We start from the raw sequence: 27,256 nt of genomic DNA, 5'->3' as shown, positions 1-27,256 counted from the left end.
GAGCAAGGAGCTGTCTAAGGATGTCAGGGACAAGATCATACACCTGCACAAGGCTGGAATGGGCTACAAAACCATCAGTAAGACGCTGGGCGAGAAGGAGACAACTGTTGGTGCCATAGTAAGAAAATGGAAGAAGTACAAAATGACTGTCAATCGACAAAGATCTGGGGCTCCACGCAAAATCTCACCTCGTGGGGTATCCTTGATCATGAGGAAGGTTAGAAATCAGCCTACAACTACAAGGGGGGAACTTGTCAATGATCTCAAGGCAGCTGGGACCACTGTCACCACGAAAACCATTGGTAACACATTACGACATAACGGATTGCAATCCTGCAGTGCCCGCAAGGTCCCCCTGCTCCGGAAGGCACATGTGACGGCCCGTCTGAAGTTTGCCAGTGAACACCTGGATGATGCCGAGAGTGATTGGGAGAAGGTGCTGTGGTCAGATGAGACAAAAATTGAGCTCTTTGGCATGAACTCAACTCGCCGTGTTTGGAGGAAGAGAAATGCTGCCTATGACCCAAAGAACACCGTCCCCACTGTCAAGCATGGAGGTGGAAATGTTATGTTTTGGGGGTGTTTCTCTGCTAAGGGCACAGGACTACTTCACCGCATCAATGGGAGAATGGATGGGGCCATGTACCGTACAATTCTGAGTGACAACCTCCTTCCCTCCGCCAGGGCCTTAAAAATGGGTCGTGGCTGGGTCTTCCAGCACGACAATGACCCAAAACATACAGCCAAGGCAACAAAGGAGTGGCTCAGGAAGAAGCACATTAGGGTCATGGAGTGGCCTAGCCAGTCACCAGACCTTAATCCCATTGAAAACTTATGGAGGGAGCTGAAGCTGCGAGTTGCCAAGCGACAGCCCAGAACTCTTAATGATTTAGAGATGATCTGCAAAGAGGAGTGGACCAAAATTCCTCCTGACATGTGTGCAAACCTCATCATCAACTACAGAAGACGTCTGACCGCTGTGCTTGCCAACAAGGGTTTTGCCACCAAGTATTAGGTCTTGTTTGCCAGAGGGATTAAATACTTATTTCCCTCTGCAGAATGCAAATAAATTCATATACTTTCCACAATGTGATTTTCCGGATTTAATTTGTGATGTGCTATCTCTCACTGTTACCAATAACCTACCCTTCAATTATGGGCTGCTCATGTCTTTGTCAGTGGGCAAACTTACAAAATCAGCAAGGGATCAAATACTTATTTCCCCCACTGTAGAAGTTTGTTATAAATTGGAATGTAGTGAATAGTTTGAAAATGTTTAGGTAAGCTATATTCAGCATTTAAACTGATGAGGAGACAGGCAAGCCCTAGACTGACTCAGTAGTCAATGTAAAAAAAAGTTGCCACTGAAGTTTAGAAATCACATGACTGTGTTGCCAATTGAGATTCAAACACTGTTAGGCACTGAATTGTTAAGATAGATTTACATGCACTGCTTCAATTGCATGCAAATCTAACTCACGAATATTCATTGAGGATATCCTGAAACCCTCATTGGACTAGGTAAACCCCAAGCACTGGATTAGGAATGGCTGCTATGGAATAATCTCCCTTTGAAGTTGAGGCAAGTGACTCTGTTGCTTTCATTCAAAAAACATATCTGTTTAAGCAAGGCTTTTCCAGGAGTTAAGATAATGTAGATTTTTCTAATAAACGGTTGTATGCTAATTTAAGAATGTAAAAATATTTACTTATTTGTTACATTTGTATCCCCATTTTCTCATAGCGATACTGGGTCAGACCAATGGTCCATCTAGCCTAGTATCCTGTTTCCATCAGTGGCTAATCCAGGTCACAAGTACATGGTAGAAACTCAAAAAGTAGCAACTACCAATTCCAGGGTAAGCAGTGGTTTTCCCATGTCTATGGACTTTTCCTCCAAGAACTTATCCAAACCTTTTTTAAACCGAGCTACACTAACCAATGTTACCATATCCTCCAGCAACAGGTTCAAGAGCTTAACTATTCATTGAGTGAAAAAATATTTCCTCCTATTTGTTTTAAAAGTATTTCCACGAAACTTCATTGAGGGCTCCTTTTACAAAGGCACATTAGCATTTTTAGTGAGCACTAAAAATAAGTGTGCGCTAAATGCTAGAGATGCCCATTTATTCCTATGGGCGTCTCTAGCATTTAGCATGAGTTAATTATTAGTGCACCTTTGTAAAAGACCCCCTGAGTGTGCCCTAGCCAGTGTCCCCTACTTTTTGAAAGAAACTTGTTCTACATCACTCAGGATTTTGTACACCTCAATCATATCTCCTCACAGCTGTCTCTTCCAAGCTGAAGAGCCCTAAACTCTTTAGCCTTTCTTCATGAGAGGAGCTCCATCCCCTTTATCATTTTGGTCGCTGTTTTTTTAACTTTTTCTAATTCTGCTATATCATTTTTGGAGATATGGTGACCAAAATTGAACGTAATACTCAAGGTGAGGTTGCACCATGGAACAATACAAAGGCACTATAATATTCATAAGCAAGACTTTCTAATACAGTAAAAGATTTTATGTTTGCTTTGTTAGTTTTATGTATCTATATCTATCTATCAGCCATTGTGTCGGGAGCAGCAGCACGGGGCAGGAACAAGTGTGGTTTGCTCTTGCACCCCAGAGGCCATTAGACCACCAGGACTTCCTAAGGTACACCAAGAGGGCCTGCGGGTGGTCAGTTCAGTTGGGAGAAGAGGGGTGGAGAGTGATTACAGGGTGTGGGCTCGGGAGGAGTGGTTTTTTGGTCAGGAGTGGTGGTCTGGGGGAAAGAGTCGGGGGGGGGGGGTGCATTTTAATTTATGATTTCTCTTTCTGCCATTTCAGTTTTGACAGAAACCAAATATCAAGGGAACTGAAGGACCCAGCTTCCTTTTCTTCCACTTAACAAGCTGGAGAATACTTGGGTAAACTGATGGATTACAAGAAAAGGCAGTAGAGAGGATCTGGTACATCTTGAGGTAAAAAAAAATGGAGATTGGTTTCCTTGGCCCCTCAGTCAAAAGAATGTTATGAGCGCCTTCCAGGGGCAGATTTCTTAATCCGACTAAATTGAAAAGAGAGGAGCATGGAACAACTGTCTAACTCACGCGATTAAGACCTGAACAAAGAAAGGACACAGCCCCATGATATGAGCCTGCAAATAGGTGGGAAAATATGGGATACAAATGCAACAAACAAACAAATAAATAAATATAGCTGAATTTGGATCACAGCATTCACAAGACTGGAATATCGCAAAGGCTTGATATGACAACGCGGACGTACTGGACCGGGCCAGACAATGCACGATAACGACACGATGCGGCTCATTTTCAAGTATTTAAACGTACAAAGTTATGTAAGTCTAAGGAGGTCTTTTGCTAAAGCTTATTTCGAGTTATCTGCGGCAGGGCCCATTTTATTCCTATGGGTCCTGCTGCAGATAACTGGTGCAAAGCTTTAGTAAAAGACCCGCTTTGAAAATACGCCTCCATGTTGTCCTTAAGGAAAACAACAAGAAGACGTCCCCCGTTAGTTTTCAGCATGATAGTTCGTCGCGGCGCGCGCTCTAGTCTCCTAGGAAAACCACTCTCGCAGAGCACTACGTAAGCGTAAGCGGCAAAGGCGCGCTCGCACGTACTGCATAGACGACGACCATAACTGAAGGAGGGCAGTACTGGGCCAACCCACCACGTTAAACTCAGCGTCACGTGGGTAGTGGCCGTTCTTCCGCTTCTCTCACTCTCTTTCTCCTTGTCTTCCTAGCGCCGAGGCTGAGAGAGACGAGACTCGCGCGGAAATGGAGGTAAGTTTGTTTCCTTAGCTGAATCGTGGCGGAGTCCAGTGTAGAAAGTAGCTTATAAGCATCGGGGCTGTATAGTGACTGACTTCATTAGAGGTTCTTTGTCGAGGTTGGTTTTTTTTTTTTTTTGGTAGCGGGAAGGAGAAAGCCTGCATCCGGACTCTTCCTTTCACGCTTTTATCTTGTCGCCTGCGTGGCTCTTTTAACGTTCATAGCGCCGGTCGCGGCCTCTTCTTTTGCCTTTATCGGTGGGGAAAATCTGTCGGTAGTTCCGCTTTGGCGGTTAATGGTTGCCGCCCCTGGGCTTTCTATGGCATTTCCGAGCCCTGAATCCGCCTGTTTTTTCATTTTTGTGTGTCTCAAAAGATAGGTGGTGGGAAGCCGGAGGGCGGGAAAGGGTTTATTTCGCCGCTGGTCGCAGCTTGGGGCCTGGTCAGGATGCGTGGCGCTATGCCAAGACTCGCGCGCTCTCTGCTCACAACATGGAGGAAGAGGAGGAGACAGTTGCTTGTGTCTCTAGTTTAGGCCTGCGAAATGGCGCTGCGGCTTCGAGGAAGGAAATGGAGGCTGTGAGCGGTTCGGTGTCCACGCCTGCCCTCTGCCGTCCCAGAAAGCGAGAAATCGGGTGTTCTATCGCTCGACTCCATGTGCAGATGCCCATGCGGTCGTTTTCTCTGCTCCACGTGGGGCTGCGATGAGACAATGGACCCGATTGCGAAACGGAAACGGCGGGATGATTCTTGGTGGTGTAACTTAAAAGTAGTATGAGGGAGGGAAGGCATTATTTTTGAAATACCGTTAGCTATGGGAGTAACTGTTATAGCAACCCACAATTATGGGGTTATTTAAATGCCACACTTAAAAAAAAAACCTGGTACTATTACAATAAAGCTTAAATCGGCGGAGAGAGAGCACTTTCAATTTAATGTATTTCTAACATTTGCTGTGCATGTTGGTAGTTTTTTTTTAAATACGTAAACACAAAACAGCTAAATGTTCTATGAAATTAATGTCTCCGTTTGTTTACAGGGACGCGATGTTAAAGAACCCGAGCAGTTGAGGAAGCTGTTTATTGGAGGTTTGAGCTTTGAGACAACAGATGACAGTTTAAGGGAACACTTTGAAAAATGGGGCAAACTCACAGATTGTGTGGTAAGCTCTAAACTTAGATCCTGCACAGATAAGGCATTTTGTAACTAATAAAACTACAAATGAGTTTCCCAGAATTGCCCTTGAGCCAGCCAAGCAAACTTTGCCTTGTACTATAAATTGATAGTGCTTGTGTCTAGTTGTAAGACATAGCTAATAGCAAAAAAGTGATTTAGTAATGTTAACTTATGTAGACAGGGATTCAACAATGCCTCTATAGCATATACTGTGTACTGCTACCTCTTTACCCACTTCTTTTGGCTCTAGTTGTGGTGGAAATTTATCTTGCAAACTCATTCCAAGTAAACAGGTTTTTGAAACTATGCATGACTTTTTTCTGTTTGGGCTTTTAAGGTTCTAATGTCCTCCCCCCCCCCCCCCCCCCCCAAATCTGACCTGCAGTGATACTTGAAGTAGATAAATGCTAGTGTATTAAATCATTAAAAATATATATGGGTGATATCACCCATCTCTAGTTTGATAATGTAAGTGTAGCCATACTGGGCCAGAGCAATGGTCCATTCAGCCCAGTATCCTGTTGCCAATAGTGGCCAAACCAGGTCATAAGTACCGGGCAGAAACATTCCATACTACAAACCCCAGGGCAAGCAGTTCCTTCCCCATGTTTGCCTCTAGCAGACTATGGACTTTCCTCCAGGAACGTGTCCAAATTTTCTTTAAAACCAGAAACGCTAACCGCTGTTACTACATCCACAGACAGTTCTAGAGCTTAACTATTTGTCGAGTGAAAACTAGTATTTCTATGTAACTTCCTTGAGTGTTCCCTAGTCTTAGTAGTATTTACTTCTACACCACTCATGATTTTGTACAGAAGTCCTGCTGTGGCAGAAAGTTCAAGCAAATTTAGTAATCAAATCGCCTTTAACCTTTGCAAATATTCTACTTCCTCACACCTTAACACCTAGTCATTAACACCTAGTCAGTAGCAGTCCTACCTCTCTACAGCCAAAGAACAGAAAATAAATGCCTTTTAGAACAAAATTTGAGCCTTGCTACTGTGCTTTTTAATGTTAAGTTTCTACCTCTAGAAAAAGTTTGTTTGAAACTATGGGAAAAGGATTTTGCACTATGGAAACTAGTTAATATATTTTTTTCTGCCTATCAATAACCTACAATTCCTCCTTTAAACTGCAGTCTTTAAGTTCCCAATGCACAGAGCAAAATGTTTTCTTACCAGAGAAATCTCTTCTCTCTGAACTTCTCAAATTTCACACATTATCTAGTGAGAAATTGATAAGACAAAATGCATCACATGTGCCAAATTACAGCTTTCCCATAAACACAATAGGAAATGCAATTTAAGGTCTGATCCCAGGGGTGAAATTTGGGGAGGGTACACATGAGCTGGTTCAGTTCTGCATTCAAACTGACTAGCCTGTATCTGTTTATCAAACCATCTCTCTTTAAAAATGTCAAAAATAAAATAGGTGGAGAAGTAGCCTTGTACATTGTTTTCATGTTTTTCTGTTCACTGTTTTTGACCTAATGAGGTGCATCATGGAAGTCACCACTTCTTAATGTACAGATCAGGTAAATAAATGGGCTTTGCTTTCAGCAACTCAAGCAACAAGTGACACTCGATGGTTCTTAAATATATTGGAGCTTATTTTAGGAGACTCTATATAGTTGTCTTCTGTAACTATAGAATATGCCTTGGAGTATGGATATGTACAGGCAGCAGGCAAGGTGTGGATAATTAAGTTTGCATAACACAATTACACTCATTTTCCTTCTTCCCTCCTGAGCTGCCTGCCTTGAATAATTTAAGCTTTTTGTAACCATGTTGAGCAAGATAGAGCATGAACTGAGCAGTGGGTTGACAGTTTTGTTACCCTTACACACACCCCACCCCTTTGTTTAATTTGGAGAAGTTAGATGGGTCTTTCAGCACTTCCCTATCTGCTATAACTATGCCCCATGTCTCCAGCAGAGGCTGGTGTGTTTTGGGGCATGGAGAAGTAGGGAAATACTGACTTACTATTATGCAGTAGTCTCCAAACCTGTCTGGGGGGAACCCCAGACAATCATGTATTCAGGATATCCACAATGAATATTCATGAATTAAGTTTGCATGCAGTGCCTACATTGCATGTCATATTAGTAGAGGTCAGTATCTCTATAGGCCCAGTCTGTACATGTTTCTGGGCAACCCCAAGTTGTGTAACAAGTGTGTTTCTCTGGCGATTTTTTTTTTTTTTTTTTTAAGAATACTGTATGAGGCCTTATAAAAATTTGTCTGGAGCAAGGTATTAATAGAGGTGGTTAAGTCTAATTTAATCTAGCTTTAAACTTATGCCTTTTTTTTTTTTTTTTTTTTTAAGGTAATGAGAGACCCACAAACAAAACGTTCCAGAGGATTTGGGTTTGTGACTTACTCGTGCATGGATGAAGTTGATGCCGCAATGTCTGCCCGGCCACACAAGGTTGATGGTCGTGTGGTAGAACCTAAGAGAGCAGTTTCTAGAGAAGTAAATATTTTATAGTTCCCGTTCTTGTTGTATGCAACTTTCCTACAGATTTTAGAGTTCTTAACATGTGGCTTTTTAATAGGATTCTGCAAGACCTGGAGCACACTTGACAGTGAAGAAGATATTTGTTGGTGGCATTAAAGAAGACACAGAAGAATATCACTTAAGAGACTACTTTGAAGGATATGGCAAGATTGAAACAATAGAAGTCATGGAAGATCGTCAGAGTGGAAAGAAGAGAGGGTTTGCTTTTGTAACGTTTGATGATCATGACACAGTGGATAAAATTGTTGGTATGCACAAACTATTTGATTATCTAAAGCAGAGGGCATTTGAGCTCTTAAATCTCTTTAATAGTACATGCTATAATCACAGCCCCTGGTGTGTGTGTTTTGGAGGAGGGTTTTTTTTAAAGTTTCTGCTGTAGTAATGGCACTTTCATAAATTTGTATGTATAGACACTTTGGGCTTTTTAAGACGTCTTGAATAAGGGCAGTGAAGGTTGAGGGGGGATAAGAAGAATCAGCAGAGGAAGGAGATTAACCACCTATTTACCACAACAAAAGGGTGCACAGAGGAGCTTAAAAATAGAGAGATGGGGAAAGACAAATTAGACTCTTCTTCCTGACAGTGCTTTTACCTCTACTCCATCTTTTGTTCTGACTTCTTTGGTCTCTTTGCTGCTCCAAATCCTTTAACACTCATGGTATACTAGACAGCACAGTATCTGTAATGGTCTTCTCAGTATCACACTTTGAACCACATGATACAAAGTGCAGTACTCTGGGTTGGAAAGCAGAGATGGAGGATGTAGTTTGCAGTGCAGTACTGCTGCTGTGTTCAGAAGCAGCAAGGTATAGTGAGGAGACAAGACAGTTATTAGTGCTGGCTCAGGCCCTTGGGGTCTCATGAGAATTCTGCAGGAAGGGACAGCCTTTGCTGTGGAATCACAGGAGATACGGGACCCTATCTGTATTGGAGAACAAATTATGTTCACTGTACCTGTAAAAGAGATTTTTTGTTAAACATGACACTTTTCTTTTGGTATCTTTATCTGGGGCCTGTGCATTACCACACTTGAGTTAGCTCTGGTATGTCAGCCTTGTAGGCTAAATTTTTGTAAATAGATTGAAGCAACAGTTAGTGGAACTATGCTTTCATATCGGATTATAAAATATGTAACTTGTATCTTACCAGCAAAGTGGTCACTTCATTTGGACAGAAGTCAGAAGTTGACTCCTGTTTGCATGACAGTTTTTTTGCAATGTTTGATATGCACTGCACTCCACTTAAGTGCATGTCGGATAAGTGATTCTGGTTGTGTGCAATGACTGTATCAGCTCTTTTTACATCATCACTCCATTTTAAGTACAATTTCCACTCTCGGCCTTGCTATAAAGAGAACACCCCCTCCTGTGCCTACCTCACAGCCCTGGTGTATGCAAGGCTGCCTGGCTCCTGCCCCAAATGGAAACTCCCAGAAAGAGAACACCTCCCCCAACCCACTGTAGGCCCCCTCCCTGGGCGTATCTTATAACCCTGGTGGTAAGCTGGGGCAAGAGCAATTCTATGTTCTAGCCCATGCAGTCTCCTTAGTGAAAATGGCTGCCACGAATTTCAACAGCAGTCTTATGAAATTTGCTGTGAACTCGTGGCAGTCTTGCAAGATTGCCACAGGAACTCACGGCAGCCATTTTCACTAAGGAGACTGCACGGACGGGAGTGTAGAAGGATTGCTTCTGCCCAGCTGACCACTAGAGCTGTAAGGTAGGCCTGGGGAGGGGGGCTGTTTATGTGAGTTTCCGTTTGGGGCAGGAGCCGGCAGGCCTTGCATATACTTGAAAATGGTCATCTGCATGCTCCGGATAAGTTCAAATGAAATTTCGGTCCAGAGCCCTTGCACTTAACTGGATTGTACTGCGATTGGTTTGGTAAAGACCCATTTTATAATCACTTTCCTCAGCGTCTCTCCGGCCCAGCCCAGAAATGACTTGAGTTGTGCGAGCCTACCAGCAGGTGGAGACTGAGAATTGACTCTTGTGAAAGCCAGTAAGAGCCTTGGCCAGCTAGAGGTAGAACCTGTATTCTCAGTCTCTAGCAGGTGGTAAGTGATCAGCCCTTGCCTCGTTTAAAAAAAAAAATTATAGTGCAGATTTGTCTTAATCTGTGCGCCTATGTTCTTTGCAGATGGGCTGAGACCCATTGGCTGAATCCCTCCTCCCATTACTGTTTGTGCAGGTAGGTCAATTCTGATCAGTTCTCATAAAGCTGGAACAGCCCCAACCTCTTCATGGAAATGGTGTCTGGAGTGCTTTGAACAGCTAAGCTAATCTAGTCTGTCTATTGACAAAGAGTGGACGAACAGAGCAGTTCTCACTTTCCTGGAGCACCAGAGTTTGGGGGGGGGGTTTTTTTCATTCTCTATGTAGCTGATGGCTTCCCACCCCCCTCCCGGTGGGTTTGTTTTGACTTACAAAGCCGAAAGGCGCGCAGGAATGGCAGAAAAGCTCCGTTGCTGTTCATTGTTGGCAGCAAAGTCTGATGGAGGTAGGTGTGTGTAAATTTTACACTGCTGCAGAGAACCCAACCATCTTTTTCTGCTGAATCAGCAACAACTACTGCCACTTCTTGCAAATCAGTGGCTCCTTGGTGGGAACTGCTTCCATTTTAGACTTGGTAAGTGGTGGTCTGGTGGAGGATATGTTGCCACTAGGCAAGGATCCCTCAGTGGTAAGGGTTTTTTTTAATAAGGAGAATTTGCATGAGCTTATCTTTAGTTTCTTCTACCTCAAATTTTGAGGGACCCTAAAGTAGAACCCCTAGTAAAGGGAATTAGGAAGACCTTCCCTGTGCATCAGGACATCAGGGATGCTATCCAGGTACAGTGAAATATTCCTGATGCTCCGATTAGGCTGTCTGGATCATGATCTGACTATCCAGTGCCGGGTCAGGATGAAACTCATGAAGCCACCAGTTGATGCTGTGGTTTCAGCTGTTACCAGGAAAGCTACAGTGCCGGTGGATGGGGGCATGGCTGTTTCTTTCAAGAACGCTGTATGGAAACTTGTTTGTTTTTTGTTTTGATGTTTCAACTTCAGTGGTTCTTTAGTGGCCAGAGCTTGTTTTTGGTGGTCCGAAAGGGTTTTGGATAGTGATTCGGATGATTTAGGTTTCATAGGGAAGTCACTGAGATGGGGGTCGGCTTTCTTAGCGGATATGCTATATCAGGGGTAGGCAATTCCAGTCCTCGAGAGCCCCACACAGGTCAGGTTTTCAGGACATCCAAAATGAATATGTATGAGAGAGAGTAGCATACCAAGGAGGCAGTACATGCAAATCTATCTCCTGCATATTCAATGTGGATGTCCTGAAAACCTGATCCGCCTGAGGCTCTCGAGTGGAATTGCCTACCCCTGTGCTATATGATTTAATTAGGGCTTTGTCGAAGTCTATGGCTTCATGGGTAGTCGACGGATGCAGCCTCTAAATCCAAACTTTGTAAATTTCCTTTTCGATTTGCCTTGTTTGGCGAAGAGTTGGACAATCTGGTTAAAAGTCTCTAGACTTCCTGAGGATCGTCCTAGGTCTGCTGGTTGCAGTCTTTTTTTTTTTTTTTTTTTTTTTTTTTTTTTTTGGGAGGGGGGGAGGCATGATTTTCAACAATTTATAGGGTGTAGAGTGACATGCACAGAAGTCCCCGTTTCCTCCAGAAGTTAGTCCTTTCGTAGTCCTAAACACAGAGGCAGGGACCTGATGGTATTCATCCCAGAGTATTAACAGAACTAAAAAATGAACTTGCGGAGCTACTGTTAGAAATATGCAATCTGTCCCTAAAATCGAGTGTAATACCGGAAGACTGGAGGGTAGCCAATGTTACTCCGATTTTTAAGAAAGGTTCCAGAGGAGATCCGGGAAATTATAGACCGGTGAGTCTGACGTCGGTGCCAGGCAAGATGGTGGAGGCTATTATTAAGAATAAAATTGCAGAGCATATACAAAAACATGGACTGATGAGACAAAGTCAGCACGGATTTAGTGAAGGGAAGTCTTGCCTCACCAATCTAATGCATTTTTTTGAGGGGGTAAGCAAACATGTGGACAATGGGGAGCCGGTTGATATTGTATATCTGGATTTTCAGAAGGCGTTTGACAAAGTGCCGCACGAAAGACTCCTGAAGAAATTGCAGAGTCATGGAATCGGAGGTAGGGTATTATTATGGATTAAGAACTGGTTGAAAGATAGGAAGCAGAGAGTAGGATTGCGTGGCCAGTATTCTCAGTGGAGGAGGGTAGTTAGTGGGGTCCCGCAGGGGTCTGTGCTGGGTCCGTTGCTTTTTAATGTATTTATAAATGACCTAGAGATGGGAATAACTAGTGAGGTAATTAAATTCGCCGATGACACAAAATTATTCAGGGTCGTCAAGTCGCAGGAGGAATGTGAACGATTACAGGAGGACCTTGCGAGACTGGGAGAATGGGCGTGCAAGTGGCAGATGAAGTTCAATGTTGACAAGTGCAAAGTGATGCATGTGGGTAAGAGGAACCCGAATTATAGCTACGTCTTGCAAGGTTCCGCGTTAGGAGTTACGGATCAAGAAAGGGATCTGGGTGTCGTCGTCGATGATACGCTGAAACCTTCTGCTCAGTGTGCTGCTGCGGCTAGGAAAGCGAATAGAATGTTGGGTGTTATTAAGAAGGGTATGGAGTCCAGGTGTGCGGATGTTATAATGCCGTTGTATCGCTCCATGGTGCGACCGCACCTGGAGTATTGTGTTCAGTACTGGTCTCCGTATCTCAAAAAAGATATAGTAGAATTGGAAAAGGTACAGCGAAGGGCGACGAAAATGATAGTGGGGATGGGACGACTTTCCTATGAAGAGAGGCTGAGAAGGCTAGGGCTTTTCAGCTTGGAGAAGAGACGGCTGAGGGGAGATATGATAGAAGTGTATAAAATAATGAGTGGAATGGATCGGGTGGATGTGAAGCGACTGTTCACGCTATCCAAAAATACTAGGACTAGAGGGCATGAGTTGAAGCTACAGTGTGGTAAATTTAAAACGAATCGGAGAAAATTTTTCTTCACCCAACGTGTAATTAGACTCTGGAATTCATTGCCGGAGAACGTGGTACGGGCGGTTAGCTTGACGGAGTTTAAAAAGGGGTTAGATAGATTCCTAAAGGACAAGTCCATAGACCGCTATTAAATGGACTGGAAAAATTCCTCATTTTTAGGTATAACTTGTCTGGAATGTTTTTACGTTTGGGGAGCGTGCCAGGTGCCCTTGACCTGGATTGGCCACTGTCGGTGACAGGATGCTGGGCTAGATGGACCTTTGGTCTTTCCCAGTATGGCACTACTTATGTACTTATGTAGGGGTACCAACATCTGGATGTCTTCCTGGAGTCTCCTTGTTCTGGCATCAAGGTGAGGACAGTTGGGGATACCCTAGACAGGCTTCTTTTCTGCAGACAATCTGTCCCGTTCCATTGTCTGAGATTGGCACAAGCCGCTATTCCATTTACTTTTTCGTGTCAAAGAGAAAATTCGTTTCAGCCAATTTTAGATCTCAAAGCTGCAAATCAAGCCCTCAATCTCAAGTTTTCATATGGAAATTCTTTGCTACGTTATAGTAGCAGCTCCAGAGAGTTTTTAACAGCTCTGGATTTGACAGCGGCCTCTCTTCACATCCTGATTCAGTCCACCAGCAGGCATCTGTTTCGTGCACTGCCTTTTGGCCTAGCAACAGCTCCTCAAACTTTCACAAAGGTTATGGTAGTGGTGGCAGCGGTTCTCCTAAAAGAATTTTGGTTCATCCTTATCTGGACAATTGGTTGATCAAAGCAAAGTCATATTAAGAGTTTTCAAGTCACTGCTCAAGTAGTTCACTTTCTGGAATCTGTAGTGGGTGATAAACCCTTACGAGAGAAATGCTTGTTGCTATCTCGGGGTGTCTTTTGATACTCAGGGGTACGTACTTCTACAGTCAGGATTTTCAAACTGCAAGGCCGGATTGTTTCCCTTCTACAGAAGTTGGTTTCATATCTTCAAGTCTTGGAGGCAACATCCACAGATGTGGTCCCTTGGGCTTGAGTACATATGTGGCCTATGCAGAGTCTGTCCCAGTGGTTTCAATCCGACTCTTTGATGGTCAGGTTACCACTCAGATCACCGGAGTCTCAGCTGGTGGCTCTGGACAGCCAGTCTGTCCAATGGAGTTCCTTTGAATCCTCATCAGTGGATGATAGTAACCACCGATGCCAGTCTGAGAGACTAGGAGCTAACTGTCTGGAGTACCTTGAGCAGAGTCTTTGGTCCCAGGAGGAAACTCGCTGCTCAATAAATCTGCTAGAAGCTAGAGCAATTTGCTTCACACTAGCAACCCTTCTGCCCCTGATTGAGGGCAACCCATTGCGAGTCCTCTGACAATGCAATGGCAGTACCTACATCAGTAAAGGAGGAACAAGTCAGTTGGAACAGGAGGTGATTGCTGTTGTCCTTTTTGTGGAGCTCCTCTTGGGGCTCTGTGTCTCATGCGGCAAGGACAGCGAATGTTCAGGCAGACTTTCTCAGTCGGCAAACCATAGACCCTTGAGAATGAGAACTCTGTTCAACAGCTTTTTCAGTTGTGAATCTGGGAAGTGCAGTCATGGATCTTATGGCGACCGTTCTCAATTCTAATGCAACGCATTTCTTCAGTCGCAGGAAGGATTGGCAATCCGAGGGCATCAAGGCTCTCATTCATCCTTGACCATTGAGTCTTCTGAATGTTTTTCATCCTCAGCCTCTAATAGGTCGTGTCGTACAGGGGATCGAAGTTCACAATAGTCTTGATGGCTCCGGACTGGCCACGAAGATGTTATTCCGATCTGATACATCTCTAGTAGCCTGTCCTCTGAAACTTCCACGATCTCCTGGTTCAGGGCCCAATAGTTCATCCAGATCCAGCTTGATTTGTCTTAAGGCTCTTGTAAAGACGTGGTTACTTGGCGAGCGTGACTGTTGTAATGCTTCATTCTCGATGTCATTCTACTTCTGAATTATGTTAGAACTTTGAGAATTTTCAAATCCTGGTGCTCAGATCATAGTGTGCCTCCCTTGAGAGCTTCAGGTGCTCAGATTCTGCATTTTTTACAAGATGGGTATGACAGGTTTAACTTTCGCTTTTCTTAAGGTGCAGATTGCAGATTATCTTCTTTTTGAGGCAGGTCAAAGGAAAATCCTTAGCTACTCATCCAGACGTAGTTTTTCTTTGCAGGGTTAGTATTCATCCTCCTTGTAGACTCAAGCGTTTTCTGCTTGAGATATCAATTTGGTTCTCTTGGTTCTTACTAGACCACCTTTTGAGCCTTTGTTGGCTTGTTCCCTTAAGGATCTGACTATCGAAGCAGGATTTTTGGTAGCTATATCTTCAGTTAAACATGTGTTTGAGTTAAAGGCACTTTTCGTGCAGGTCTCCCTTCCTGGAGTTCCCTAAAGAGTGGGTAGTTCCTCGTCCAGTACATTCCTTCCTTTCTAAGGTCTTTGGCGTCTCTTGGGTTCATCTTCTGACTGAGAGGAGCAACATTGTCCCTGGTTGGAGTTCTCAAATGGTATTTGCAGAAAACGGAGATTAGACGCTCGGACGTCTTTGGGCTTCTTGGTGGTTACTGCAAAGGACTAGTGGCTTCTAAGGCCACCATTTCTAAGTGGGTCAAGGAAATGATTGTTTCTGCTTATCTTCCTGCCAGAAGGAGTGAAAGCATGAGGGGGACAAGCTGCATCTTGGGCTGAGCATTCTTTGACTCCTTTGGAGAACTGTAAGGTGGTGCTGTGGTCTGTCTTGCATTTCTTGCTGTATTTTGTGAGTGAATGCTTACAGTGGGATTACTAAGGCCCCTCCCTTAAATTCACTGCTATGTTCTTCCCATCGGTCATTTGCTGGCCGGTCTGGAGGATTGCTAAGGAAAGAGAAATTAGTTCTTACTGCTAATTTGCTTTCCTTGAGTCCCTCCGGTCTGGCCCAGGCCCTCCCTCTGATTCGTCTTTTCTTTCACTGTTTGGTTTTCTGGTGGGTTCAGTTCTTTGCAGAACTGTTCATTTATATTTCATCTTTTTTAGCTTTAGCCAACACAAAAAAAAAAAATGCAGATTGGTTTGTTCACAAGCCAATTATTAGAACTGTACGTTAGTGACTGTTGAAGTTTGCTGGTTGCACAGATATTACTGTTTCTACTTCTTTTTTCCTGCCTTAAGATAGTACTGATTTCTATCTGTAGCTGGCTAGGGCTGTTATTGGCTCTCATGAGAGTCTGAATTCTCAGTCACTACCTGCTGGTAGGCTTGCACAACTCAATTTCTGGGCCTGTCCGAAGGGATTAAAGGAAAGCAAATCAGCATGTAAGAATTAATTTCTCATTTTAAGGTATTCTCTCTAGATGGGTTAAGCTTCTGCATTCTGTGACAGTAAAACCTGGCTTTTGAAAAGGGTTAATTAATGATATACATGAGCTTTCATTTGAGTTGAATGAATGGTTAATTGGCTTTGTTCTATTCATGTGCACATTATGAAAATGCCTTTTTTTTTTTTTTAACTAAGTGTTCTAATAAACTTTCTTTTCAGTTCAAAAATATCACACTATCAATGGGCATAACTGTGAGGTAAAAAAGCACTATCTAAACAAGAAATGCAGTCTGGCTCACAGAGAGGTAAGTTGAGAAATGAATGAGTAATTTTATAATATTTGAATGAGGTATGTAGGCTGAGGAATCTAGATCAGCAGGTTAATCCATAACTAGGAGAGAGAGAATTTTTCTTTCCCCCACCTTATGTGGTATATTTTAAAATACACATCCACCCCCAAGTCGCTTTTTGAGAAAGTGGTCATGGATAGAGACACAGGTTGTAGTTGCTAAGCTTTTCAACCTGCCTTGAATGTAAAATATTTTTTACAATTTGTTGAGTTTCTAATTGAAACTTTGAATTGTGTTAAAGGTCGTGGAGGTGGTTCAGGCAGCTTCATGGGTCGTGGAGGAAACTTTGGCGGCAGTGGTGGAGGAAACTTTAGCAGAGGTTGTAAATCTATAACAAAATTTACAGTTAGTGTAAGCATGATGTTGCGTAGTGTATACCGACATAGGCAGCTGTGGGTCAAAACTTGCCTGTGGATATATTCCCTTGCCCCACTCGGTGTTTTGTTTTGACGATACCTGTGGCTCATTGTGGCAGATATAAGCCGGAAGCCATCAATTTGTTGCTATGCCCATAAGTGGTGTCAGTAGGAGGTGCTGCCTCATGCAGTGGAAGAAGCCACCCATTTGTCAGCTGCTGTTACAGAGCCTTAGTAACATACCTCATTTAGGGTTTCAAAAAAACTTGCAGCAGCTGTTCAGTTAGAGAAACCATGCCTGTTTCCTCTGCCTTGTTTTACCTACTCTGCTGTACCTGAGTAAACTGCAGATATTTATGTGCTGGCAGGCTTAATCCCTGTTAACAACCACTTAACCTTTCTATGTTTCAGGGTTAAGTTGATAAATTGTAGCACAGATTTAATTTATTGCGCAGACCTGTATATCTAGTGCCCTCCTGTGTTCGCGTTAGGCCCCAAAATTATGGAACAGCTGGGAAGGGTGGGGGGAGGGTAATGTTAGGTAGTGAAACTTTAGGTTGAATTAATCAAGGCCCCTTTCCTCCCCCCCTCCCCCTATAGTTATTTTGGACAATTCACTGTGGAGACATGTATATTAAGTGATGCATGAGTTCAGTTTCATGTTTTGCACTCCTTCAGGAGGCTTTGGTGGTGGTGGTGGCAGCGGCGGCAGAGGTGGCTATGGAAGCGGTGATGGTGGGTACAATGGATTTGGTGGAGACGGTGAGTGTAAATCACTTTTAAAAACTGGGTATATAGTCCAGAATGTTGCCTAGTGTTTTGTAGGACACAGCGTTTTGTATAAGAAACAGATAAGGGCATTATAAATTGAGTATATCTTGTATGCTTCAAATCGGCAGATCTTGCATTAATAGCGCAAAACATGAAACAAAAGCACCAGGGGCCTCCAGGACTGGGATAGCCAGCAGTTTTTTTTTTGGTTTTTTTTTTTTAATTCTCGGATCCGACAAGGGCAGTATTTCAGCATGTATGCCTGTGTCGGGTCAGTGTGGCAATTCTTCAAGGAGATGAGAAGCTATCCAAAACTTTAAATGGTCTAGTCTGTGAACAGGAGCAACAGTTTTGGTCTCTGGCTCAGCACCTTTCCGCATGCCTCCGAGCAGCTGAACCAGAAACTGAGGACTTCTGTTCCTATTCAGAGGTTGACTGGACCATTTAAAAATTTTGGGTAGCTCCTAATTTTTGAATTGCCATACTAACCCCTGACGCAGGCATAAATGCTGAAACATGGTTCGTGTCAGGTCTGAGAAAGTTAGAACTGAGTGTAAGAGAGCCTGCCTGTGTGGAGCATACACAAACTAAATGCTATCGGTTTCAGTGATTCACTTATCTGTATACTTCATTTGATTAATCTTACTGTGCATGTAATGCTTAGACACATGTAGGACACAAGAATCTTGAGGAGAGGGTAAAAGTGAATGTGCTGGGGGAGGGGGGGAAGTAAATGGGGACACGTGGGCCCACAAATGTATAATGTGTAATCCAGCCATGCTTACATGAACAACTTGTCTTGCAGTGTACTTTTTCATTCTCTTGGCTGGCACTTCCTGTAGCAAACCATAAAGGGTCATGGATTTGATATACCATCTTTCGGTGGTATATTTGTGATTATTAAGGCTGCACTTCGATTAAAATCTTTAATGTCACAATCATACAATTAAAGCTGGGCCATAGCCAGCTGTTCAAGTGGGGGGGGGGGGGCATATTTCTTTCTTTCTCCCTCCCCCCCCCCCCCCCCCCCCCCAACCCTTTCATCAGATACCATACCTTTTGCTGGTGGGGATGCCAGAGCCAGTCTGAATCCATTGCCAATCCCCCTTCCTCCTTGTGCTGCCTCATTAGTGAGGAAGTCAGCGAGGTGCTTCCAGCTGCTGACACCAGCACTCCCTGACCATGCTCATGCACAAACTAAGCATGCTTGGGGAGTGCAGGCATTGGTGGCTGAAGGCCCTGTTACTATACCATGGGGGGGGGGGGGGGAGGCTCTTGCGTAATGTATAACTTGAGAATACATGGGAATGTTAATGCAATTTAAATGCAGTTTATTGTTCTAGTTTTATTTCTTTATAGTTAATCCATGTTTCCTTTACTATGTTTTTAGGTGGCAACTATGGAGGTGGCTCTAGCTATGGGGGTCGAGGTGGTTATGGTGGTAGCCCTGGATATGGGAACCAAGGTGGCGGATATGGGGGTGGTGGCAGCGGAGGTGGTGGATATGATGGCTACAGTGAAGGAGGAAACTTTGGTGGTGGTAAGCTTTTAATACTGTATTCTTCATACCTGCTGGTAAATTAGTTTTATATCAGAATATCAATGTTTAGTGTACATGTAACTTTCAGTTACATCATTGGTAAGATCATATTGCTCCATTTTTAATGGATTAGTACTGAATCCATAGTTGCAAGGGAGGCTTGTATCTGTCTTCCTAAAATAATGCTATCACACACTGAAGTTCCAAACATAAGCGAATTGAGAGGAAAAAATATTGAAGGCTTTGGGTATATCCGTTTCATGCTGGAAAGGAAGTGTTTTTGCAGTCTGAAATTTCATTTTCATGTCCGCTTAATGGGAAGATTTTTTTTTTCTGAGGACAACCAGTCATGATATTCTCACACTAACTTTGCTGAGATGTTATTTCTCAGAGTTAGGATGGGAACAACTGAAGGAAGGGACATCTGCTAGATATTCCTGGACAGCAGATTTGAGGTAAGAAATGCAGCCAGGGAAGCTGATGGCATTGCTACTCTTAAGGAGGGAATGCAAGAAGAGAAGACAAGGCTTCTCTTGCTAGATATTTACAACAATCTAGAAGTTTCCCGTGATGTTTGAGGAACTTGGCCTTGTGGGAGTACTAGAGTTCAAGTAAACTGTGGAATAAGACGACTTAGAAAGAAGACGAGCGAGAATACCTGGATAAGCTAAGAGAAATTGGGAAAAGCTGTTATCTAGATTGTAAGCTCTCTGAGCGGGGACTGTCTTTGTGTAAGGTGTACAGCGCTGCATATGCCTTGTAGCACTATATAAATTAGTAGGAAAGGGAAGAGGCAAATAGAAGAAAAGATAGCTAATATGGTAAAATTTGGGGGATAAGACACTTTTCAGATATGTAAGCGACAGGAGGAAGTGGCATAATATCATTGTGAGGCTCAGAGCTGAGGGGGAGGAATATGTGGGAGCTGATGAGGATAAAGCTGAACTTAACTATTTCCGTTGTGTTAACGGATGAAAGGTTGGGGGTAGGACCACAGAGAACAAATGCAAATGGGGATAGATGTATAGTAGACCAAGACCCATTCTCAGAGGACTTTGTGAGGAGCTAGCTAAACTAAAAGTGGACAGAGTGATGGGGTCTGATGGAATACATCTGAAGGTGCTCAAGGAACTCTGAAGTTCTGGCAGCTCCGCTAACAGACCTCTTCAGTTCTTCCTTAATCCAGAGTTGTCCTGGAGGACTGGAAAAGGGTGGATGTCCCTTTGCACAAAAATGGAAGTAAGGAGGAGGTTGGGAATTACAAACCTGTTTCTGACCTCTGGTGAGTAAACTAATGGAAATGTTTCTAAAGCGGAGGATTGTGAGGTGAACGTAATGCAGGACCCAAGGCAGCATGGCTTCACTAGAAGCAGGTTGTGTCAGACAAATCTAATTGGTATCTTTGGGTGACCAAGCAGTTGGACATGAAAGGGGCACTAGATGTGGTGTACTTAGATTTCAGCAAAGCCTTTGACACTGTTCAGCACAGGCAACTCATAAATGAACTGAGTACCCTTGGTGTGGGACCTAGAGTGACTGGGTTAAAAATTGGTTTAATAGAAGGAGACGGACGGTAGTGGTAAAGGGAACTTGCTCTGAAGATAGGGATGTTAGGAGTGCCACAGGGATCGGTCCTAGGCCGGCTCCTTTTTAACATCTTTGTGAGTGACATTGCTGAAGGGCTCTCTGATAAGGTTTCCCTTTGCAGATGATACCGAACTCTGCAACAGTGGACACCCCGGAGGGTGTGGATGACATGAGGAAGGACCTAATGAAGCTTAAGGAATGGTCCAATATTTGGCAACTGAGATTTAATGTTAAAAAATGCAGGGTCATGCACTTGGGTCACAAGAATCCGAGGGAACGGTACAAAGGGGGGGGGGATGCTTTTGTGTACAAAGGAAGAGCAGGACTTGGGGTGATTGTGTCTGATGACCTTTTCCAAGCGGGTGGAAAAAGCGACTGTTAAAGCCTGAAGGATGTTTGGGTGCATAAGGAGAGGTATGACCAGCAGAAACAAGCTGATAGTGCCCTTGTATAAGTCTCTGGTGAGGCCCCTTTTAGAGTACTGTGTGCAATTCTGGAGACCGCACCTACGGAAGAATATAAACATGATGGAGTCGGTCCAGAGGGTGGCAATCTAAAAAAGTGTTAGTTTACGGAAAGGGTGGTGGAAACGTGAAATAGCCTCCCGGTAGAGGTTGTGGAGATGAGGACTGTCGGAATTTAAGAAAGTGTAGGATAAGCATGTGGGATCCCTTAGGAAAAGGAAGAGTTGGTGGTTACAGAGGCTGGGCCATTTGGCCTTTATCTGCTGTTGTATTTCTGTTTATGCTCTTCCTACTCTTATGGAGTACCTCCTCGATTTTGTTTTTTGGATTCTGGTCTCAGAACTAGCACTTGTCATTGGTGCTTTTCACTCTAGGGTTGATAAGCAAGGTTCCATTCATCCTTTGATAGTTGGTATGAAATAAACCTTTCATGGATCCAAGCCTTCTATCAGCTCTGGTGGGAATCTGTCGTCCTCATAGCTGTCGTGAAACTTCCATTTGAACTCCTTCATTCCTGTTTTCTGAAGTTTCTTGTGTATAAGATATTCTTAATAGCCCGTCTGCCAGAAGAGTAAGTGAACTTCAACCACGTGTGGCAGACCCACCTTACACCAGGTTTTGCCATGATAGGATTGTTCTCTGAACCCACACTCTAATTCCTCCCTAAAGTGGTATTGGTGTTCCACCTTAAGTCCATTGTACTTTTTGCTTCTTCCCTAAGCCATACACTCATCCTAGGGGAGCAGCACTGCATATTTTAGACTGCAAGGGTGCTCTATCTGGAGCACACAAAACTTCATAGTAAGTTCTCCCGTCTTTTTGTATTCTTTGACCCTAAAATTGTTAGATTGGTGATGGAATCCCTAATCTCAGCCTGGCTGGTTGACTGCATCTCTTACATACACATGCTCAGGCTGGGCTTGACCTTTCATGGCCAAGTCATGCTCACAATGCAAGAGCCATGGTGGCTTCAGTAGCCCATTTCCGCTCTTCCTGTGTTGAAGAAATTTGTAAGGTGACAACGTGGTCTTCTAGCCACACATTCACTGCTCACTACTGTGTGAAGCAGCATTCTAAGCGGAATAACGGGTTTGGACAAGCAATCGTATAATCTTTTTACTACTTGAATCTCGGCTCCGCCCTCTTCCCCTTTTTTCCTACTAGGCTCACTTTCTCCTTAGTTACTAGGCTCACTATTTGTGAGCCTGGCTCTAGTGAGTCCTACATGTGAGACTATACCTGCTTGTCCTCTGAGAAAGCAAGGATACTTAATCTGTAGCTGCTATTCTGCAAAGACTGCAGGCATATAATCTTGCATCCCTCCTGCCTCCCCTTGGAGTTGTCTTAGCTTTAGTATTAGTTCTGGTTCTGTTCTTTAGTGGGGGTGCTGCCTCAGGTTTAAAGCAACAGTGCACTATGGCAGTGCAGTGGGCTCCTTGAATCTCATCATCCATATGTGAGAATATATGCCTGTTGTCCTGAAAACACTGCTTAAGGCAGCTCCTTGTGACTCTGGGCAAGTCACTTAACTCTCCATTGCCCAATGTAAGCCCCATTGAGCCTGCCATGAGTGGGAAAGCGCTGGGTACAAATGTAACAACAACAAAAGTGAAGTTACTTACCTTTTTTTTAAGTAGGCTTTGTCCAATGCACAAAACCTTTTTTTTTTTTTTTTTTTGCATTTCAAGTGCAGTACAGACCTTCTTAACAATTCTTCATTGGGGGGGGGGGGGGGCTGTGGGCTACACCCCCACCCCCAGTTAAGCCCAAGAGTCAGTGGTCCTGAGTTTAGGACTTTGTGATATTGTCCACAGGATGACCCTTCTGTCAAATTCAAAATGGCACTGGCTTAGCTGGATGTCTGGTCTTAATCTACTGTCACATTGTGTTGGGGCGGGGGAGGGTGATGAGGAATTGGCATATGTTCACCCTTTTGGTTTTGACTTGAGCTTGGGGAGGGGGATCCCTTAGGTATATTGGTAATGTTTTGGAATTGTGACCTTCTCTGAGCTTTCATTGGCCTGCATTTGGTCTCTCTTAACTATAGCTCTTACAGGTACAGTTAAGCTTTAAAATTTGTTATACTGGAAACTGCATTACTTTTATTCTTTAAATTGATAGACATAATTAAGGTTGTGCATTAGTACACACCGTCTGCACGGATGCACGTTAAGTGATTTTGGGTATTTTTTAAAGTTTTTAATGTTAGTGTGCATTAGTAAGCATGTCCCTTTTAACACATGAAACTGATTAATTACAGATTTAAATAGGTTGCACATAACAATGCTCTCAAATGTCAGTAGTACTGCTACTAATTTCTCTAGTGCCACTAGATGTGATCAGCACTGGACACATACTTGAGAGAATCCCTGCCTTAACACTGGGCTTTCGTGTAGGTTTACCTTTATTACAAAATATAGGGGAGATGGTGTTAAAATCTTCATTAACTGGATTAGCAATGTACTAGTCTCAAAATATGTAAAATAAACTTTTGGTCACAACTTTACTGCATTTGTTGTCGTAGGAAACTATGGTGGCAGTGGAAACTATAATGACTTCGGAAACTATGGTGGACAGCAGCAGTCAAATTATGGGCCCATGAAAGGAGGTGGAGGAGGAGGAGGAGGAGGTGGTGGTAACTTTGGTGGAAGAAGCTCAGGTGGCAGCGGTCCCTATGGTGGTAATTAGAACTACTATATAACAACTAAATAGCATCAAGTGCATTGACAAAGCTTTTAACCTATTGTATTACCTTGTAGGTGGTTATGGATCTGGTGGCGGAAGTGGTGGATATAGTGGCAGAAGGTTTTAAGAATCCAACTGAACAGGGTATGTATGTGTTTTTTGAAGTACATATAATATAGAATACATTACTGTTAAAACTATATAATAATTTCTTTATCCTATATTGTTCAACAGGCTACAGTTCTTAGCAGGAGAGAGAGCGAGGAGTTGTCAGGAAAGCTGCAGGTTACTTTGAGACAGTCGTCCATGTGCGTTAGAGGAGCTGTAAAATCTACCACAGAAGGAGCAAGGATCCATAGTCAGAAAAGTTACTGCAGCTTAAACAAAAACCTTTCTTGTTCAGATGGTCATAGCCACAGTTTGCGAAAAGTGCAGCTGTTAATTAATGCAATGTAGTGTTGATTAGATGTACATTCCTGAGGTCTTTTATCTGTTGTAGCTTTGTCTCATTTTATTTTCCATTACATCAGGTATATTGCCCTGTAAATTGTGCTAGTGATACCAGGAATAAAAAAAATTAAGGAATTTTTAACTTTTAAGCATTTTGTGTAGTTCAGTTTTCCATCTTCAAAAGTAAGAGTCTTGATTTTTAGCAGGAATAAAATGTAGTTTTGAAAGTGTATTCATGCTAATTGCAGTATTCAATAATACATCTTATGAAGTAGTATACCTTTACATAATTCCCATTGCAGGGTAGTTAATGACTAAGGAAACGCTAACCATCTTAAGTCAAGATTTTGCTGTGCAATGAATTCTATAAATGTGTATAAAAATTAAAACTTGCCCTGCTCTTCTTTGTAAAGCATGGCTTTGTGTTGCAGAAAAACTGCTTAAATACTCAGTTCCTTAGTCCAGAATTAATAGAGAAAACATACTATGGATAGATACCAAACTCGGTCCTTCAGTAGAGCGTATTTCTCTATAAATAACTGTATAGGTAAATTTGTCGGGTGTATGTATCAAAACCTGATCAATATTTCTTTATCGCCCATATTGAGAGATGTAACATTTGAAATATTCCATTTTATATCTGTTTTGTAGTAAATGTACTCACTGCTTTTGAAACTGAAGAGCTTGAGTGAATGGCATCCATGATGGTCATTTTTTTTTCTTATGAAGCATTTTAAAGGGATATTGAAGTTCTGACTTTTATTTGAATAGAGTGCTGTTTACGTTGAGAAATTTCTGCTGCTCCATTCAGCACAGTATCCTGCATTATTATTATTAGGTATTAATGGATATAACTAGATTTGATTTTTGAGGATAATGGAATAGTTTTAACTGCAGGGATTACCCTGAATTTTGAAAAGGGGAGGGAAACTGAAGCCATGTGTTCTACTTTGTGTAACAGTGATAATTCAAGATGTGTTAAGACCTTAGTAAAACTGAAGTAGCAGTAAATACAAATAGACGGGCTGGTCTTGTACTGCTTCTTTAATCCAAGACACCAGTAATTGCATGGTAACAGGCTCCAGGGGCTAAGCAGTGTGTTTGTATTGTAGCTTTTACTAAGAATTTACTGGTTTTTGCAAACATTTTTGTTGCCCTCAAGTTTTGAAGCAGATAAATGTTTAGCAGTGGGTTTCACAGTGCAGAAAGATCGATGGCCAAAGTGGATATTGCAGCCTTCATTTTAAGTGCGGAGTTATGCACTAGACTCAAATGCTTAATAGAGGAATATCCCCCCCCCCCTTTTTTTTTTTTCTATTTTTAAATTTTGAATGTAGGGTAAATCTTAAATATTTTTGTATGATGATTCAGATTAATAACATCTTAGAGCTGAACATTTTTGTCCATTTGACATTGGGATATCAGCTCTTGGTACCCAGGAAGGAGAGTGCCTGATGGTGCACAAGTGCCCTAAATGTGTTGTAAAGGTGCCTAAGTAGACCTTGAATTGCAGCACAAATAACTGGTGTAATTTATGAGTATCTGAGATGGCACACTACTGTATTTCTTGACTTCCATAGGACAACTTTGGCACTGTGCAGAGTGTTTCTACTGTTGGACTGGTTCTTTCTCAAGCTGGCTCTGCTGTTTGTGAAGCACTGGTGGTGGTTTAAGAAATAGCTTATTTTGATGACAGTTGTGTAAGTGCCAGCTAAACTAGGGGGGGGTGGGAGCTGTAAGGTGGTATGACCTAGTCTCATGGCTGCTAGGTAGTGCTTGGTCTTAGTTGCTTAAAAACTAGTTTTAATATACATTCCTGCAAGGCTTATAAAATCTTACCAGAGCACCTTGAAATTTCACCTGGGATTTCATTCCTCCCATTGTGTGTGGTGCTGCAGATTCTGACACGTTTCTTCTCTCTCCTCCCCCCCCCCCCCCAAAGGGGGGGGGGGTGCAAGTGGTGCAGCTGCACAGTGCACAAGGGAGCTAAGGGTGCCAAAATTGCTCCCTGTCTATTCTCTTTTGTGGGGTAGGGGCACTGGGGGTGTGTTGCACAGAGCATGATTTCTGGTTTTGTACTGTCCTTCCATACAACTAAAGACGAGTGTACTGGCTTTGGATTCTGGTTTTGTACAGTCCTATACAGCTAAAGATGGCAGTTTAATGTACTGGCTCTGGTTTTTTTTTGTTTTTTTTTTAATAATCAGCTCACTTGCTGTTTGCAGAGAGGTATAACTAATAAAATGCTAGCTTAATATTGCTAGTACAGGTTTTATAGGTAACAATGACTTTACTCCCACTTTTGTACACAAAAAAACTCAGTTAAGTAAAGCTGATCCTTTATTTTTTTGTTTGGCAGTGGGTTGCGCTGGTTACACAGTTACAATCCTTTTTTTTTTTCATTTTTTCCTTTCATATCGATGCATGATGCAATTTAAAAATAAATAAATGAAAATAGATGATATAAATAATTTTGCACAACCGTTGTGGTTGGCTGCAGGTTTTTGACCGATGATTATAGAGAGCAGACACGTGACCAGGATGGTCTAATTGCTGCAGGCTTGCAGTGGCAGGTCATGAGTTTGAGGTCTTTCCCCCATTCTTTCTTTTTTTTTTTATTGGGTGGTATCACATTCAACGTTTTTGCTCGCTTTTTTATAGTACCATTGAGGTTGACTCTGAGCGAGCTTTCCCCTTCTTGCTGTGTAGTGAGTTAATATTGATTTGCCATATTTAGGTTGATCACCTTGGTGGCAATAGTAACAAGTCAATAATGTGAATTCTTGTTGCCCTGACTGAATACTTTCCTTGACTAGCTTTTCTAGAGCTGCATTCTGCCCAAAGTGAGCAAGTCCTGGCAGTGCATGTGCTTGTATATATGTGAATCATGGTCTTTTAACCCCTCCCCTGTCACACTACCATATAATTCAAGTTATGCTACATCTAATCTTTGAAAAAAAAAAAAAAAGTGGTTTTAATGGAATGTTACAAGGAAACATACTACTACTTTCGCTTTTAAAATGGCTAATTCTGTTTTGACCTGTGGAAGGGTAGTTCTGAAAGCTAGTCACAGTAATTGTGAGGGCCCTGTTTACTAAGCTGTGCTGTAAGTGCGCTAACTAGTGCATGCTAATGCTAGAGACGCGGCTTAGTAAACAGGTGTCTAGCATTAGCGCATGCTAAAAAGTTAGCATGCCTACAGTCTTAGTAAACAGGGCCCCGAGTGTGTATGCAAATGGATACCAT

The 27,256-nt window shown here is 42.8% G+C and overlaps 1 protein-coding gene across 1 annotated transcript; it reads left to right on the top strand.

Moving 5' to 3' along the window:
- Positions 1–3,683: 3,683 nt before the first annotated feature.
- Positions 3,684–24,242, top strand: HNRNPA3 (heterogeneous nuclear ribonucleoprotein A3). Its single transcript, XM_030208747.1, is given in 12 exon segments — positions 3,684–3,791; positions 4,818–4,940; positions 7,280–7,426; positions 7,509–7,719; positions 16,027–16,062; positions 16,065–16,112; positions 16,399–16,476; positions 17,192–17,275; positions 18,675–18,824; positions 23,400–23,555; positions 23,635–23,704; positions 23,795–24,242. Coding segments are annotated over 11 exon segments (1,092 nt in total). The 5' UTR covers positions 3,684–3,785; the 3' UTR covers positions 23,688–23,704; positions 23,795–24,242.
- The last annotated feature ends 3,014 nt before the right edge of the window (positions 24,243–27,256 follow it).

The sequence above is a fragment of the Microcaecilia unicolor genome, chromosome 7 (genome assembly GCF_901765095.1).
Source record: "Microcaecilia unicolor chromosome 7, aMicUni1.1, whole genome shotgun sequence".
In the NCBI taxonomy this organism is placed as follows: domain Eukaryota; kingdom Metazoa; phylum Chordata; class Amphibia; order Gymnophiona; family Siphonopidae; genus Microcaecilia; species Microcaecilia unicolor.
This window is presented reverse-complemented; position numbering and strand designations above follow the sequence as displayed.